Source organism: Macrobrachium rosenbergii, chromosome 59 (assembly GCF_040412425.1).
Source record: "Macrobrachium rosenbergii isolate ZJJX-2024 chromosome 59, ASM4041242v1, whole genome shotgun sequence".
Classification (NCBI taxonomy): domain Eukaryota; kingdom Metazoa; phylum Arthropoda; class Malacostraca; order Decapoda; family Palaemonidae; genus Macrobrachium; species Macrobrachium rosenbergii.
Window position 1 is genome coordinate 8,711,157 of NC_089799.1, and position 18,531 is coordinate 8,729,687.

Here is an 18,531-nt window from a genome sequence, read left to right on the forward strand (position 1 = left end):
GTAACGCCTGCAGCTGACTAGAAGACGCTGCTTCCATAGATCTCGCTCTCTCAGCGAAACTGATGGACTGGTAGCCAGTTACTCTCTATAGAGAGATGATTATTGTTAAAATTCACCAGCTCATGACGGCTCACCTCTGTTCACAGCCTGTCACTCTGCTGATTAAATTTCAATAAAACATGCCACTCTTACCTTCGACTATAATTATATTTCTTGTCATTTAACTGAAAAATTGTTTATCATTCTCCTCTCTCTCACATTAATACTTTATTTTATAAACAATAAGTTCACTTGGTACTGATCTAGAGAAGCAAGTAACGTTTATAATGATAATAATAATAATACTAATAATAACAACAATAATAAAAGTAACAACAACAGTAATAATAATAAAATTGTCATATCTATGACAAGAATATACTAAAAAAATTATCAATATTCTTTGAGAAATTTTCTATAAATTTTTGTAAACCCATTATTATTATTGTTCAGAAGATAAACCACTAATCTTTTCAAGGAGAGAAGACAATCTTAATTCAACTTCCTCTCTGCATATTAATGATACTCACCTGAAATTCAACGAAATTTGAGAGCCTAAACTGCGACGGAACGGAAAAGGGAATAATAACAAATCATTAGCTTTTTCCGCATTTATTTTATTTGTCAATTAAAAAAGATAACACTACATTTGAAGCACCAAAAAGACGTGACAATGATATGTTGGGCATATCCTTCATTCTCCTTTTGGATGAAATGAATCCGCGTAGGATTTTAGCATCACCTCGAAACCCTAACGTACTATCACTTAAAAATAATCAAAGAATTTGTGTTCATATCGGCGCTACGTCGTAAACCCTAAATGTGTGTATATATATATAAATATAATATATATATATATATATATATATATATATATATATATATATATATATATATATATATATATATATATATATATATTATATATGTGTGTGTGTGCATGAACGTGTTGGTTTTTCCTCTGTTATTTACAGTGACATGCGTGTATATGTCTCGTCAACGAAAACATGTTTGTAATTCGAATTGCGAGTTCCATGCGTTTTAAATAATATACGAGTATGTCTGGATCTGCATAGTAAACATTATGTTTTGATAGCAGTTTTTATTTCCCTTATCAAAGAAATACAAACGTCATTGACGAATAAAGAACGAAGGAACAGAATCTGATGCCAGGTTAAATGTGTGACCTCTTCTGGGCGTCATGTGAAAAAGTATTCATTTTGTATTTATGTTTTGCCCTGGACTCTTCATTTATTTAAAGAAGAAGTTTTATAAAGGCTATAGTCAACATTGTTCTTCCTTTTATTGTTTTGGTCTTACGATCACTTATAAATTTCGTAATGAATTATCGTATGGGAGACAGTGATGGCTCTCACAAATCACGTGATCAGAAATTGACTGACGTCATCTTCATCATCATTGCCGTCTATGGTCAGTCTTGTCTATTTAACGCTATTACGACGTGGGATAGTTTTTTTTTTTATTGTACAAAAGTATATCTCTTTAAAGGGGAGGGTGGAGAGTATATGGGGAAGGGGTTTGTGGTCAAGGATGCTTGACTTTTAGATATCATGGTAAGAAACAGGACACAGTAGGAATCTCCGTACACACTGCACTATAAGCAGATAGTTCTATTCCTTCTCGCCAGATGTCCTCTATTCATTATTGTGTTTTTTCTCCCGAAAGAAAGATGAGCCTGGTCACCGAATTTGTTTGTCTGTCTTATTTTTCATGAACCTGTGTAAAAATAAAGCGTTAAACCGTCCATCTCCTACCAGTTTTAGCAAAGCCAGAATATGCGTATAGCTACTAAACATTCGTGCCCCTAGAATTCGCACTAGATTAGACCGCAACTCGATGACACCTTTGGCTCTAGAGTTATCAAGGAAAAACATCAGCAGGTTGCACTGTCAAAAAGCAACTCGATTCCCAATGCCTGAGAATTGCAAAACAGCCGGACGACCAAGAAACTGAAGCCAAATTGCATGCAGGTCTTTTGCTTTCAAGCATAATATTCTCGTTGCACTATTACATGAAGTGGCTTCAACAGTCCTAACCTTACTAGCAAACATCATGTTACAAAAGCTCCGACTTGATTTTTCTACAATGCTTTAAGGAAACCAGATTGTCCCTAGGCTTATACTCTTATTTAACTTGTAATGCTAGCTTAGTTTCTCAGTATATACTGTATGGTTTCATCATTCCAAAACATTGCATGGAAAGATACATGCAATTCTTATTGCAAAACTCACAAGGCATAATTGGCAATGCATTTCCTCGTCGGCCCAATGCTCTAACTTGTGTGAATTATTCTGGCCTACTACCTACTGTAAGAGTGCAGGCATTTTGGTGACGTATATAAATATATATATATATATATATATATATATATATATATATATTATAGATAATAAGCTGATATATATATATATATATATATATATATATATATATATATATATATATCAGCTTATTATCCAAACAACTCACACCATAGTATCAACTTGGCCTTTTCAGAAATACTTGGCTGCATTACACGAACTGCCAAGTACAAGGAATAGAAAAGAAATTGTTATCACTCAAAGTACTCCTGGTAAAAAAAAAAAAAACAAGAGACAGTCGTTTTGATCTTTGCGAAACGCATTCGCTTCGGTCTACTTGGGCAGGTAAGAGTATCCACTTATATACGTAATTCTCCTATTTCCTAAAATTACATACCACACAAGCAAAATCCAAAAATAAAATAATGAATACACAAGAAGTCTCAAGCGAGAACCAAACAGTTCAGTTCTCCAGTCCTTCCACTCGAGTCACATAATAATACTTGTGGTGCATCGAAACTTATCGTAGCTAATCTAAACTCGTGCTCATCGAACAAATACTTATTCACTGGACCTGATTATCGCAAGGTATCTCCGTTCAGTTTCCTCTTGACGAGGTGAACATCGTTATCATTTTCTCTCTATGCTTACGTAACACCTAAAATTACATCATCATGTCCGCAGTAGTGCTGGGATTATTACGCTAATACTGTCGTATGACTTGAGTCACAATCATCCAAAAGCAGGGTATTTAGTATCTTCTGAAATATCACAGAGTCAGTATGTCTACAGTATTGCATTTTGAAATCTACCTAACAAAGAGGAGTAGACGAGGAGGGAAAAGGCATGGTAGTCATCATAGTGTTGCAATGAACAAGCAACCGCCGTCAGAAGCAAATGGCTTGGGGAAGCTCCGATCAGCAGATATAGACCATCTTAAGAATGCCCAATGCAAGGGAGCTTCATGGCTTTGAAAGTGTATTAATTGGCGATCATGAAATAATGGACTGTTTCTCTCACAGTTTACTGATTATTAACGCGTTGCCCCCCCCTTTTTTTTTGTTAATTTAACTGGAAATCGTCTTTTCACTATAAATGGTCCTTTATGTGAAGCATAAGTGTAACAAATTTAACTAGATAGTGTCTTTCTACCAGCAATGGTCCTATAGCTAGTGCAACCAACTGACAAGACAGTTTCATTTTTCTAGAAAGGATTCTGAATATGAGCATAAAGTGTAACCAATACATCAACAATGATTTTCTCAGAATTTCTGCAGCCTACGTCGACCGTATAATGCACTGGAGACTTTTAAAAAATCTCCGAACAATTAGACGAGGTTCCTTCCAAAATGCTTTTGTATCAGCCACTTCTAGTTGACTTCAGTAACTCCCCTGCGGCGATAATTAATCAACCATCAGTGAATGCACTCCATCCATCCATTACTGCATTCACAGACAGGTCCATTTACAAAGTCGTTTTGACATTCAGGATTAACCGTTTTCCTCCGAGGAATAATCATTACCTATAATTAACGTTTTCTGAAATTTGTTTCTAATGTGATTCATTAATTTTTCATAATTTGATGTACATTAGGCATATTTTTATGGTAATTTAAATTAGATTTGATGAAAATATCACTACTAGTAATAAGAATCGAGTCTTTTTAAATCTTACCTTTGCAGTCGCGCACGTAACTCGCGTTTTGCGCTTCGTAACCTACAAAAACGACTTTGAATAACATCTTCTGTAAGTAAAATGGGAAAGGAAGGAAGCATCCACTCCTGCACCAGAAGCTTCATTTATTTTCTCTTTTCGAATAGAGGATAAATCACAAGACACACACACACACACACACGCACAGCGAGTAGAAAAGAGCGCAGACCAGCTCCGGAAACGGTTCAACAAGACGCCTATAATTGTTGCGTTTGTGAGATGTGACTAGCATTCACCAACAACAACAAGAACAACAGGGCAGCAGAAGGCAGTTGTAGTAAGTAGTAGTAGTAGTCTTGCGACAGGCATCAGTAACAAGATTGTAGACTTGGGAATATTCTAACGAACTGCGAGTGAAATCAGTGGGAGCAGTAACCGTTAAGGAATGAAGAGCCACTAGTCCTATCTTGAGTAGGAGTTACCGAAGAGTAGGTGAGACTAGCTTATATCAGTCTATGCGACTATTTGTAAGCTAGCCCTGAATGCTTTCAAGAGATGATTAGACTCTTGTGTTTTGCGCTCTTTTCATCTTATTGCAGTGGGAAAGACTTAGGGGAAAAATTTTTTATGCAACTGATCGTGGCTTTTTGCAATGAAGGGGTCTTATCATTAGACACAAGAAGAAGACTTACAACCTTAAGTCATGGATTGTCAGGGTATTGCTATGGTTAGAGGGTATTATTGTATTCTGACACACGAAATGTCTTAAAAAAAAGTTGAAATTCATATTAAAAAATTGTAATTCTTAAAAACGAAACACCACACGAATTGACCGTTGTAGACTTCATTTTACAAAACTGTTATTATTGAAAAAGTAAACTGTGGAAACTTCAACACTTCGTGTGAGATAGGTTTAATTTTATTACCTAAAGTAGAGACTTATAATGAAATTTGCTTTACTTTATGAATTAAATAAAAATACTCGTTTCATCGACAATCACAGTTACTTCTACTTTCATCTAAAACTAACATTGAAGACCGCCAAAAAAAATTCAGACCAGCAAAACTACCTAAGCCATGTTAGTCCAAAGCTTAATTGGCTAATTGCATAGAAAGTATCAGATGAATTGTTAGTTAAGACCATTTAGCAATGACTGCAACAACCTTTCAGAGAACATTGAATAAGACCTGACACGCTAACTACAGAAGTTAAGTCAGTAATGATTGAAGTGCTAAGTGACTGCCTTAGCCTTCGATGTCTCTCACGAGTTTATCTGGTAAGCAAATATACCTGTGTCATCCTAACAATGGCTATTTGTAAGTTAGCCTACGTTACAAATTTGCATTGTGTTAGAAATGGTTTCAATGATCTCGTCTCATCGAGTTAATCTTTCTGTATATCACATCGGCTGCACGAAGCATCTTCTCGACCGAAGTCTAGAAAAGGTGTGCCTCGCTATCCATTGCAAACGTGTGGTTGTTTAGATTTAAAAAAATATTCGCTTTGGGTTTTGCTAAAGGAAACGGGGGTTCTTTAGAAGTCTGAGATTTCACATCACTCAAATGTTGTCAAATTCCTGAAGTCGACTTATTTCAATAATACTGCATTTTTTATCATGACCACTGAGTCCTTTGGCATCAAATGGCCATTTCTGAGGGATCCTAAAGAGTGTCCTGGCCGTCTCGCTTTCAGCTGGAGGCCGTTGACTTTGGAGAATCTAGAGTTTGGACTTCGCAGCTCGTCTGCCTGAGCATCACTTCCAAGTGGAGGAAGAAAGCTTTCTCCGAGTACATCTTCAGGTTCTTCCTGGTGTAATCCACGGGTGAGGTGTACCTGTGTGGGGGAGAGGAAGTTTGTTGATTAGTTTCATCATTTTTTGCCATAATATCATGAGATATAATTTACTTTAAAATATGATGATATTTATAGCACATTTGCTGGTCAAGGAGAAGATACATCAAGATGCTTTTTAGTTTCATAATTTTTCGAAAATCTGCTGTCAGCAAGACATAATTAGGTAAAACTTTACAATAGTTGCCAGGCCTGGTTCCCGCCAGTCGCCGACCGGGACGCATTTTCCCCGAGATGTAATCGAGTACCGAGCTCGACTTTTCCATGAAAAAAGCGGGACGCCATATCTTAAAACCTATCTGTACAATTTTCTTGAAAATAATCTCATTATGCTTCGCCCCCCACCCCGGCCAGGTCAGGACACGTCGCCCAAAGTTAGGTTAGGTAGGTAGGTAAGATCTGGTTAGGTCAGGACCTGGCGTTAGGTCCATCTAACTATGAGGAACCCAACTATTTTGAAATTATTTTGAAATACAATGATAATCAGTAATACACTCGTGGGTCAAAGAGATGATACACCATGGTACTTGGGGATATAAATGGGCGAATTCAGATAGCTGTAGTCTGTTTCTTAGCCTTAAAACCAATAATTTTTTTATGGCTTATGCTAAACTGATAGTAAAATTCTTCCAAATAAAATAATTTTTTATGGTTTATGCTAAACTGATGGTAAAAATCTTTCAAAGATGCGTAGGATGAAAGAAGGATTGAAAGAATGACAAACGAAACTTGACAGTTTTTAATCTTGTATTTTTTGTTAATTTTTGTCACCTTTTTTAGCGGTAAGTGCTAGATGTTTAGAGGATGCTTAGATCCACAACAGCATCATCATCAACAACAATAATAATAATATAATAATAATAAGCATTTTCACTCACAGTTCACAGACGAATCTTTCGTTGGAGAGGTGATGTCGGTCTAGGAATGTGTAGCAAAGTGTAGAGATGATGTTCTTTTGTGGACGGTAATGCCGCAGCTCCAAGAATATGGCAGCATCTGAAAGAGGAAGAAAAATTATTATTATTATTATTATCATTATTATTATTATTATTAAGAAGATGAATCCTAATCATATGGAACAAGCCTACAAAAGGAGCCATTGACTTGAAATCCAGACTTCAAAAGAATATGATGGTATTCATTTGAAAGAAGTAACATTATTATTATTATTATTATTATTATTATTATTATTATTATTATTATTATTATTATTATTATCATGCAGAAGATGAACCCTATTCATATGGAACAAGACCACCAAAGGGGTCATTGACTTGAAATTCGAGCTTCAAAAGAATATGATGGTATTCATTTGAAATAAGTAACATTATTATTATTATTATTATTATTATTATTATTATTATTATTATTATTATTATTATTATTATTATATTATCATCATGCAGAAGATGAACCCTATTTATATGGAACAAGCCCACCAAAGTGGCCACTGACTTGAAATTCAAGCTTCCAAAGAATATGATGGCATTCATTTGAAATAAGCAACATTATTATTATTATTATTATTATTATTATTATTATTATTATTATTATTATTATTATTATTATTATGCAGAAGATGAACCCTATTCATAAGGAGCAAGCCTACCAAAGGGGCCACTGACTTGGAATTCAAGCTCCCAAAGAAAATTAAGGTGTTCATTTGAATGAAGTAAAAAGAAGATTGTCGATTTACAATATATTTATCCTTTTAACTTTAGTATCTGGGATGGAATGGAAAGAAAGAAGAAATGACCTTGTGTTAGGAAGTAAAATCGTGGAACACTGAGCATAAAAGATGTCACAAAACGTGTATGTGTGTGTGTGTGTGTGTGTGTGTGAGAGAGAGAGAGAGAGAGAGAGAGAGAGAGAGAGAGAGAGAGAGAGAGAGAGAGAGAGTAAAGTAGTCTACAATGAAGCTATAAGCGCATTCTATTTGCACTTAACTCTTCTCATTTTAGTCCAGAATGTTTCTAGCCATTCCTAAATATTTATATACAATTCTGTTCAATATTAACAGTTCCAACACTTGAATTTCTTTTCTACAAGGTCCCTACAATAAAAGTTTTCCCTTTTGACAATTCCCCTTCAGAAAAATAAATGAAAATAAAGGTCTACAAATGTCGAAAGGACAAAAACTTTTCTGAGAAGTTACTGTTTGAGCAGAGCTGTTCTTTGCATTTCTGCATTACTCAGTGCCCTAGGGATCCTGAAAGCCTTCAGTATTCACCTTCGGGTATATCCTCCATGGAACACTGCAGATGAATTTGAGATGGCGCCCTCAGGTAGTTCCTGTTAACGATCTCCCACTCAGCGCTCTCCTGCGTGGACTCGGGAGACAGAATGTTTCCTTGCGAATCTGGAAAAGAAGAAGTTAGATCATCAAGATACGAGATGATGATTTATGGAAATTTGGCTATAAAGACAAGCACTGGGGCACTTTCAGCCATTCAGGCTTGAAATAGCGAAAAAGAGGGAGTTGTGAGTGGCTGGACAGCATGGTTTAAGGACGTAAGAGGGAATGGAGGTTAGGCAAAAGGATTATTATTATTATTATTATTATTATTATTATTAAAATATTTTTACCAGACCACTGAGCTGGTTATCAGTTCTCACAGGGCTGGCCCGAGGTGTTTGTTTTCATTTAAATATATTTTTATACTCTGTCAAATTATAGTCTTCAAAAGAACTTTATAACTGGATGACTTTCAAATGCTGAGGTTTCTGACAAAATTTCAAAAGGCTTAATAGTGGGTTCAGCTAGGGGCCTTAGGCGGGGACACTGCAAAGAACCTTCAGTAATGCCTACAGTGCACCACTTGAGTTGCACTGGCGGCACTGATCCTCTTAATGGGAGTTTATCCAGATAAACCCAGTTTAGAAAAAGACTTTTCTCTTTTCTATATTGTCTAAGAACGTGAAACAGAGAGGCATTGCTGGTGACCTAAACTGCAGGTGGGAGAGAATGTTGTTCCCCGTGTCTGTAAGAATAATTTGTCATTGCTTTTCATTTGGCCTACCACTATTTTGTCTTATAATGGCCCTTTTATGTGTTATTGTGGGAATAATGTTGGCTCTTTTGTGTGTTACTGAGGGAATAATGGTGGCTCTTTTGTGTGTTACTCTGGGAATAATGGTGGCTCTTTTGTGTGTTATTGTGGGAATAATGGTGGCTCTTGTGTGTTACTGTGGGAATAATGGTGGCTCTTTTGTGTGTTACAGTGGGAATAATGGTGGCTCTTTTGTGTGTTATTGTGGGAATAATGGTGGCTCTTTTTGTGTTACTGTGGGAATAATGGTGGCTCTTTGTGTGTTACTGTGGAATAAATGGACTTCTTTGTGTGTTACTGAGGGAATAATGGTGGCTTTTGTGTGTTACCATGGAATAATGGTGGCTCTTTGTGTGTTACTGTGGAACAATGGTGGCTCTTTTGTGTGTTACTGTGGGAATAATGGTGGCTCTTTGTGTGTTACTGTGGGGAATAATGGTGGCTCTTTGTGTGTTACTGAGGGAATAATGGTGGCCTTTGTGTGTTACTGTGGGAATAATGGTGGCCTGTGTGTTAAGTGGGAATAATGGTGGCTCCTTTTGTGTGTTACTGAGGGAACAATGGTGGCCTTTTGTGTGTTACCTGGGAATAATGGTGGTCCCTTTTTGTGTGTCACTGTGAATAATGGTGGCCCTTTTTGTGTTTACTGTGGGAATAATGGTGGCTCTTTTGTGTGATACCTGAGGAACAATGGTGGCTCTTTTGTGTGTTACTTTGGGAATAATGGTGGCTCTTTTGTGTGTTACTGAGGGAATAATGGTGGCACTTTTGTGTGTTACTCTGGGAATAATGGTTGCTCTTTTTTGTGTTACTGAGGGAATAATGGTGGCTCTTTTTGTGGGAATGTTCCTGAGGGAATAATGGTGGCCTTTTGTGTTTACTGAGGGAATAATGGTGGCTCTTTGTGTTTACAGTGGGAATAATGGTGGCCTTGGTGGCTGTGATACTGAGGAATAATGGTGGCCTTTGTGTCACTTTGGGAACAATGGTGGCTCTTTTGTGTGTTACTCTGGGAATAATGGTGGCTCTTTTGTGTGTTACCTGGGGAATAATGGTGGCTCTTGTGTGTTACTGAGGGAATAATGGTTGCTCTTTGTGTGTTACTCTGGAATAATGGTGGTGTCTCTGAGGGAACTGGTGGCTTTTTGTGTGCTACTGAGGTAATAATGGTGGCTCTTTTGTGTTACTGTGAAATAATGGTGACCTTTGTGTGTTACTGAGGAATAATGGTGGCTCTTTTGTGTGTTACAGTGGAATAATGGTGGCTCTTTGTGTGTTACTGAGGGAATAATGGTGTGCTCTTTGTGTGTTACTGTGGGAATAATGGTGGCCTTTTGTGTGTTACTGAGGAATAATGGTACTTTGTGTGTTACTGAGGAATAATGGTGGCTCCTTTTGTTACTGTGGGAATAATGGTTGCTTTGTGTGTTACTGTGGGGAATAATGGTGGCTCTTTTGTGTTACTCTGGGAATAATGGTGGTTCTTTTGTGTGTTACTGAGGGAATAATGGTGGCTCTTTGTTGTTACTGTGGGAATAATGGTGGCCTTTTGTGTGTCTGAAATAATGGTGGCTCTTTTTGTGTTACCTGGGAATAATGGTGGCTCTTTTGTAAAAGTTAACAGTGGGAATAATGGTGGCCTTTGTGTGTTACCTGGGAATAATGGTGGTTCTTTGTGTTACTGTGGAAATAATGGTGGCTCTTTTGTGTTACTGGGAATAATGGTGGCCTTGTGTGTTACTGTGGAATAATGGCGGCTCTTGTGTGTTACTGTGGAATAATGGTGGCCCTTTGTTTGTTACTGTGAATAATGGTGGCTCTTTTGTGTGATACTGAGGAATAATGGTGGCCTTTTGTGTGTTACTGTGGGAATAATGGTGGCTCTTTGTGAGTAATGGTGGCACTGATGAATAATGGTGGCCTTTGTGTGTTACTGTGGAATAATGGTTGCCTTTTGTGTCACTGTGGAATACTGGTGGCCTTTTCGTGTACATGTGGAATAATGGTGGCCTTTGTGTTACTGAGGGAATAATGGTGGCTCTTTGTGTGTTACCTGGGAATAATGGTTCTTTGTGTGCCACTGTGGAATAATGGTGGCTCTTTTGTGTGATACTGAGGGAATAATGGTGGCTCTTTTGTGTGTTACTGTGGGAATAATGGTGGCTCTTTTGTGTGTTACTGAGGGAATAATGGTGGCTCTTTTGTGTGTTACTGTGGGAATAATGGTGGCTCTTTTGTGTGTTACTGTGGGAATAATGGTGGCTCTTTTGTGTGTTACTGTGGGAATAATGGTGGCTCTTTTGTGTGTTACTGTGGGAATAATGGTGGCTCTTTTGTGTGTTACTGAGGGAATAATGGTGGCTCTTTTGTGTTACTGAGGAACAGTGGTGGCCTTTGTGCAAGTCACTGTGAATAATGGTGGCTCTTTGTGTGTTCCTGAGGGAATAATGGTGGCTCTTTGTGCGTTACTGAGGAATAATGGTGGTTCTTTGTGTTACTGTGGGAATAATGGAGGCTCTTTTGTGTGTTACTGAGGGAATAATGGTGGCTCTTTTGTGTGTTACTGTGGGAATAATGGTGGCTCTTTTGTGTGTTCCTGAGGGAATAATGGTGGCTCTTTTGTATGTTACTGAGGGAATAATGGTGGCTCTTTCATGTGTTACTAAGTGAATAATGGTATTCTTTGTGCAGTTGTACTGTGGGAACAATGGTGGCTTTTGTGTGTCCTGAGGGAACAATGGTGGCCTTTTGTGTGTTACTGAGGGAATAATGGGCTCTTGTGTTACGCAGGAATAATGCAGGACTCTTTTGTGTGTTACTGTGGGAACAATGGTGGCTCTTTGTGTCCCTGAGGAATAATGGTAGCTCTTTGTGTGTTACTGAGGAACAATGGTGGCCTTTGTGTGTTACCGAGGAATAATGGTGGCTCTTTTGTGTGTTACTGTGGGAATAATGGTATTCTTTGTGTGTTACTGTGGGAATAATGGTGGCTCTTTTGTGTGTTACTGTGGGAATAATGGTGGCTCTTTTGTGTGTTACTAAGGGAATAATGGTGGCTCTCTTGTGTGTTACTGTAGGAATAATGGTGGCTCTTTTGTGTTACTGTGGGAAAAATGGTGGCTCTTGTGTGTTACTGTGGAATAATGGTAGCTCTTTGTGTTACTGTGGGAGTAATGGTGGCTCTTTTGTGTGTTACTGTGGGAAAAATGGAGGCTCTTTTTTGTGTTACTGTGGGAATAATTGTGGCTCTTTTGTGTGTTACTGTGGTAAATAAAGTTTGGTAGTTATTATGTTATCACATTTTTAGAAGACTTTAATTATAACTTGGGTATCACTTAGAAATCCAACGTCGAATACTTCCATCAATTTTGACGCGTTTTATGAGTTGCAAACTAAACCATGTTTATGTTCAGTGTGTTTTCACATACTGAAAATACACTGTTTATAATTAACTGCAATTCACTGAATTTCTTTTAAATGCCAAATTTATGTTTGAAGAGTTCCCTGCAAATATCAAACCAATAATTGCTGGTCACAGGTCTTCAGATGATGAAAACTTATTTCCCTAATCGTTCTACCTTGCTTGACTTCCCTCATCATAAAAATGTCATCATTGCACAAAAAGTGTTCTAGGTCATATTTTTAAAACAAACTTCTTCACTGATAATGCCATTTTTTTTTCTTGTACAGCCGGGTAAAACTGCAGAATACTACCGGTTTACGTGCAAAATGGGCGCCGTGTTTAGCACCAGCATCTTGGGGATGAACGTAAAAAGATAAACAATAGGCGGTAAATATCTTAAACCACAAAGGACATAAACATAAAACCAAAATATAAACAAAAGGCGGTAAATATCATAAACAACAAATACATAAACATGAAACAAAAACATAAACAAAAGACAGCAAATATCCATAAAAAACAAAAACATAACAAAGGCAGTACATATTCAAGTCGGCGAATGGCGGGAATCAGACCGCGGTAATAGCCTGCAGTTTTACCTACCCACAGCCGAATCTTTATTAATTATATTTTCATTAATTACGAAACATATAGCCGTAATTTCAAACTACTTATAACAGCATTTGGGGAAATGCCTAAATTAGTGATTTTGTCCAGAGTAGTCTGTCCACTCTAAAGGCAAGAATTTGAAAACAGTTCTTATATTGCACCTGTTATGACACCTGCACACCTGCGTGGCGGGTGTGCAAGAGCCATGACAGGTAAAGCGCACTGTCCTACCTCTGACAGAAACTCTGATGAATGGACAGACGATACGACCCGTGTTCTTCAAGCCAACTTTCTCCAGACCCAAAGTGACGTAGGTAGAACCGACCTCTTTGAAGGGCGGCGGGAGAACCGTCTCCTTGTGGGCGTACGTGGCCCCAGCGACCGGGGTATCTGTCACGTCTTCGAGTTCCTCTTCGGTGTCGCTACTGCCGGCTGAGCTGCAGGTGTCGCAGCTGAGAGTCGATCTGGCGTCGGCCGCCTCCTCTTCTTCGTCCTCCGCTTCTTCGATGTCACGCCCCTCCGCGTCCTCCGACTCCGGGTGGGGGGCGACCGAGGTCTTCTTCATGAACGGGAGGTAGGTCAGAAGGTTCTTTTTGGCTGTCTTGGGCGAATCGGTGTCCTCCTCCTCCACCTGGACCGCCGTCCCGCCATTCTTCTCATCCGGCTCGATCTCGCCGACGTCAGTGGTGTCCCTGGTTTGGTTGTCCCTATTGTGTTGGGCTTCCTCTTCTTGCAGCTTCCGGAGAGCCGAAGCGGTGTTCGGCCTGACCGTAAAATCGAAGCCCTTCTCGGAGAACATGGATCCTGGCAAACCCATGAGGCTGAGGAAGTCGCGCTTCTCCTTGGGGAACACCACTTTGTTGCTCTGACCCTTCTCCTCATGCCGATGCTGAGTTCGATGTTTGCGTTCGCGGTACACGAGGACGACCGGGACCTTGGTCTTCGACCCCATCCTGCGGATGGTGTCGAGGACTTCGAGGCATTTCGTGAGTTCGTTCAGGGCCATGGTCTCGGCTGCGGAGGTGATGGCGTCTTTAGACAGTGGCCCCGTCGAGGCGAGGCCTGGCTTGCAGATCTGAGCCCGAGAACCTTCCAGCTTGATTCGAAGTTGCTGAGTTCGCATATCGAGGCAAGTCAGAACTTGGCCCAGCAGTTTCTGAAAGAGGATGACCGCCTTAGAATGACCATCTTTAATGTTTATCAGTTCCTTGCATCAATGCCCGTAAATACCTTCAACATTAAGAAACAAATCTCAATTTAGCAGGCCAGTATTTGAACATTATCCTTGAGAAAAGGTATACCACAGTACATATAATTATGTGTGAAATGGGGTACCTATCGACACCTACCTTCTGATCGCAGCTGAGTTGCTCGTAATCGTAGATGGCTCCCTTGGTAATGTTGCGGTTCAGTCTGAAAAAGAAAACATGTTTGTAAATTATCTTTATTTTCGAAGTTCCCTGTCTTTTTTTTTTTATCTGAATTATAAACACAGGTCAGAAGTGCAACCAAAGTATGTTGCTTGCTGCAATGTACAGGGAAAAACAATATGAGTGATTTCTCATTTTCATTTATTAAATTCACTTGAAAACAAATGTAAAAGGTATATGAGAGAGAGAGAGAGAGAGAGAGAGAGAGAGAGAGAGAGAGAGAGAGAGAGAGAGAGAGAGAGAGAGAGAGCTGTTATGGCTTGCCGTATTATACGACGACAAAATGAAAATATTAATTGGGACATCCTCATTCAATCAAAAAAACGACCCGAGAGTATAGAGCGTGCATTTCCTATCCCAATTTACCCCAGCTTCTATGAAAGGACTAATCATTTCCCAAACTGATAGGTTATAGAACACAAGCCGTTATTTGGATTCGGTTAATTGCCACAGAAGAATACCAGCTCCCCCGCCTTTACAGAGACAGAAGAAATAATTGATTAATGTAAACTGTCTCAGCATACACGGCACAAAAAATACACACACAAACAAACCGAAAAACAGATATACCGACGGGCATACACACACATATTATATATTATATATATACATATAATACATAATATGTATAATATATATCATATATTATAAATAAATATATATATATATATATATATATATATATATATATACATATACATATATATGTATATATATATATATATATATATATATATATGTATATATATATATATATATATATATATATATATATATATATACACACAAACACATATACATAGAAACTAGATAAACATAGAAATCATAACAAAATAAACCTAAAAATATTCTGATTACTAAAATATTCTGATTCCTTCCTTAACCGGATTTTTTCCTATTGGTATTCACCCTGACCAGAACCTACGTTGTATTTTCTCTGAAGTTTTTGAAGAATCTTTGAACTTTTGCATGACCTCCCAACAACCTTGGAAAACTTTAGGAATAGGTGAGAGAGAGAGAGAGAGAGAGAGAGAGAGAGAGAGAGAGAGAGAGAGATGTGTAAAGCACCGTAAAGTGAAGGTAGAGGAAAATTTTATTTGTTATATTCTTCTGTTTCGTGTTTTCCAAGTAGGCAGAAGTTGACAAGTTCGGGGCATTGTGGGCTTATTTCAGCTGAATAATAATAATAATAATAATAATAATAATAATAATTCTATTTCCCATCTGCAATTCGAGAAAAAAGATATCATGTATAAAACAACATATTATTATTTTACACCTATTATTTCTTATGCAAAATAAACAAAGAAAAATCACACATATATACCTTTATAACAAAGTTTACAACATTAAACTCTCAGAGAGAAATAAACATGAGATACACTAAAAGAATATAACTGCCTTGCCATTGTTTTTTCGGCCCGAGTTGAACAACCTTTATTGCCCTGACTTGGTTTTTGCCGTGCAAAAGCAAAAGATGGTTCGTGACCTGGAGCGTCGTTACAAAAATTGCACTTGGCCTGAGCTGTGCGAAATAGCAGGAATTTCCTGGCTGAAGAAAAAAGCCTCTTCGTCCATTCTTCCTTTATTCCTTCTTTGTCCTTGCCCCCCCCCCCCTTCTCTCTCTCTCTCTCTCGGATGCTTCGTGTTCCTTAGAATTCCTGGACATTGTTTGTGTGTGTGTGTGTGTGTGCGTGTGCGTGATCCCACGTCACCCTGAGATCAGACTACGATTCTGCAGTTGGTGGGGAATGTATAGCAATCTGCCTTCGTGATTGATCGACATATCATATCTGTGAACTTTGTTCACTGTCGGTTGGAAATACTGTTAAACAATTCACTTGTAATACGGTCCTCCTTGCATTTTAATACTTTATTTATATTTTTATCTGTTTATTAATTTGTTAGTTTATCATTTCTTTTTTAATGAGTGAGATCTCTTCTTTCCGTATTTCCCTTTATCTTCTCTTGTTTCCTTCTAATGAACACCTTAATATTCTTTGGAGGCAAGCTTGAATTTCAAGTCAGTGGCCCCTTTGGTGGGCTTGTTCCACATGAATAAGGTTCATATTCTGAATAATAATACACACAATAATAATAATAATACACACACAATAATACACACACAATAATAATAATATCCACACTTCGTTTACTTATTGAATAAAACCTACACCCTGATCTACGACAAATTTCCCTCCCTAAGACGATGAACATCGGTACGTTACTGGCCCGATGCAGTAGCCAAGAGCATTTAGGTATTAGAATCAGAGAAAACTCTATATAAACTGAATGCAGCTGATGCAACAATAACTTTCAACAACACCTGTTTGAAATAGGGTCTATTACCCAATAATAATAATAATAATAATAATAATAATAATAATAATAATAATAATAATAATAATAATAATAATAACAACAAACTTTTATACATTATCTCCTCCGAGTTTGAATGGTAAACTTTGAACTGCATTAGCAAGATGGTGCCAAATTCACCGTTTTTATTTGCTAGTTTCATCTCCGGAGTCTTTTAAAATGTCTTACACGAAGGAATCTTCAAAGCTCTGATCGTCTGTACGATTCATTTCATGTTCGTTTCACCCAGAACTCGGATTTGCTAAGCTAACACAATATTAGCGCTCGCAGTTTCATAAGAATTCTCAAATATCTCCGCGCTTTTGGGAGCCATCGAGTCTGAATTTCAGGCAACTCCAAGAGTAATTTCAAATAATACTCCCTTTTGGCTCTCTCATCTCCAGGTAATAATGAGTTTTACAATGCTTTATTTTAGGTATCCAGTATTTACCGAGATGACTTGTTTACTTATATATTTATCTACTATTTTATCTATTCGTTCTCCGGTTAAGAATGAACTATACATTGCATTTTTTAGTTTTCTGTAAAAGAAAACTATTGTGTTGGCTTTGTCCGTCCGCACTTTTTCTGTCCCACTCAGATCTTAAAAACTACCGAGGCTAGAGGGCTATAAATTGTTATGTTGATCATCCACCCTCCAATCATCAAACATACCAAATTGCAGCCCTCTAGCCTCAGTAGATTTTATTTTATTTAAGGTGAAAATTACCCATAATCGTGCGTCTGGCAACGTTATAGGACAGGCCACCACCGGGCCATTGTTAAAGTTTAATGGTCCGCGGCTCATACAGCATTATACCGAGACTACCGTAAGATAGATCTATTTTCGGTGGCCTTGATTATACGCTGTACAGAAAAATAGATTGCGCCAAAGAAACTTCGCCCCATTTTTTACTTGCTTTTTGTTATCCCTTATTTACCGAGAAGCTTTATTCATTCATTTATTTATTTTCTATTTTTACCTATTCGTTTACCATTTTACCCATTAATTTATCTGGAAAATTTTACTTATTTATCCATTTATCGCAGCAACTCCACCTGCATTCGAGAGACACTTAATAATATCTATCTCTCCCTGGAGAGATTTTCTCTCATCCTATTCTCTCCTGGAGAGATCTTCCTTTATATCCCTCCCCAGCAGGATTCCCCAACCACGGGGATTACCATGACAAGGGTAGGGCCTCCCCCACCATCGTCCACCGGGCCATCCACCACCTCTTCAGGAACAATGGGAGTTGTAATCTCGTGGGAATGATGTCATTAGTGAACGTAATCGTACGCAGCATTTACGGCTGCAATTATGCCCTTCTTTGTTTCTCCGAACTGTTTAACAGAAATACTGTGATTAACAGAAATGATGAGTTTAACAGAAATACTGTTTAACAGAAATACTGTGTTTAGCAGAAATGATGAGTTTAACAGAAATACTGTGTTTAACAGAAATGATGCGTTTAACAGAAATATTGTGTTTAACCGAAATACTGTGTTCAACAAAAATGATGCGTTTAACAGAAATAGTGTGTTTAACAGAAATGCTGTGTGTAACAGAAATACCGAGTTTAACAGAATTACTGTTTAACAGAAATAATGCATTTAACAGAAATACTGTGTTTAACAGAAATACCGAGTTCAACAGAAATAATGCGTTTAACAGAAATAGTGTGTTTAACAGAAATAATGGGTTTAAAAGAAATACCTTGTTTAACAGAACTGCTGTGTTTAACAGAAATACTGTGTTTATTAATACTGAACACTGCGGTTGCGGTGTGCTGTAATATTCTGGAATGTCAATGT

The 18,531-nt window shown here is 37.9% G+C and overlaps 1 protein-coding gene across 1 annotated transcript in view; it reads right to left on the minus strand.

The window, feature by feature from the left end:
- Nucleotides 1–4,213: 4,213 nt before the first annotated feature.
- LOC136837545 (uncharacterized) overlaps nucleotides 4,214–18,531 on the minus strand; it is a 240,610-nt gene continuing 226,292 nt past the window's right edge. Inside the window, exons 2-6 of the mRNA XM_067102389.1 lie at nucleotides 14,278–14,341; nucleotides 13,160–14,084; nucleotides 8,097–8,225; nucleotides 6,745–6,862; nucleotides 4,214–5,848 (exon numbers count right to left, since the gene is read on the minus strand). Coding sequence (XP_066958490.1) covers nucleotides 5,704–5,848; nucleotides 6,745–6,862; nucleotides 8,097–8,225; nucleotides 13,160–14,084; nucleotides 14,278–14,341 — 1,381 coding nt within the window. The 3' untranslated portion in view covers nucleotides 4,214–5,703. The remainder of the gene's footprint in view (nucleotides 5,849–6,744; nucleotides 6,863–8,096; nucleotides 8,226–13,159; nucleotides 14,085–14,277; nucleotides 14,342–18,531) is intronic.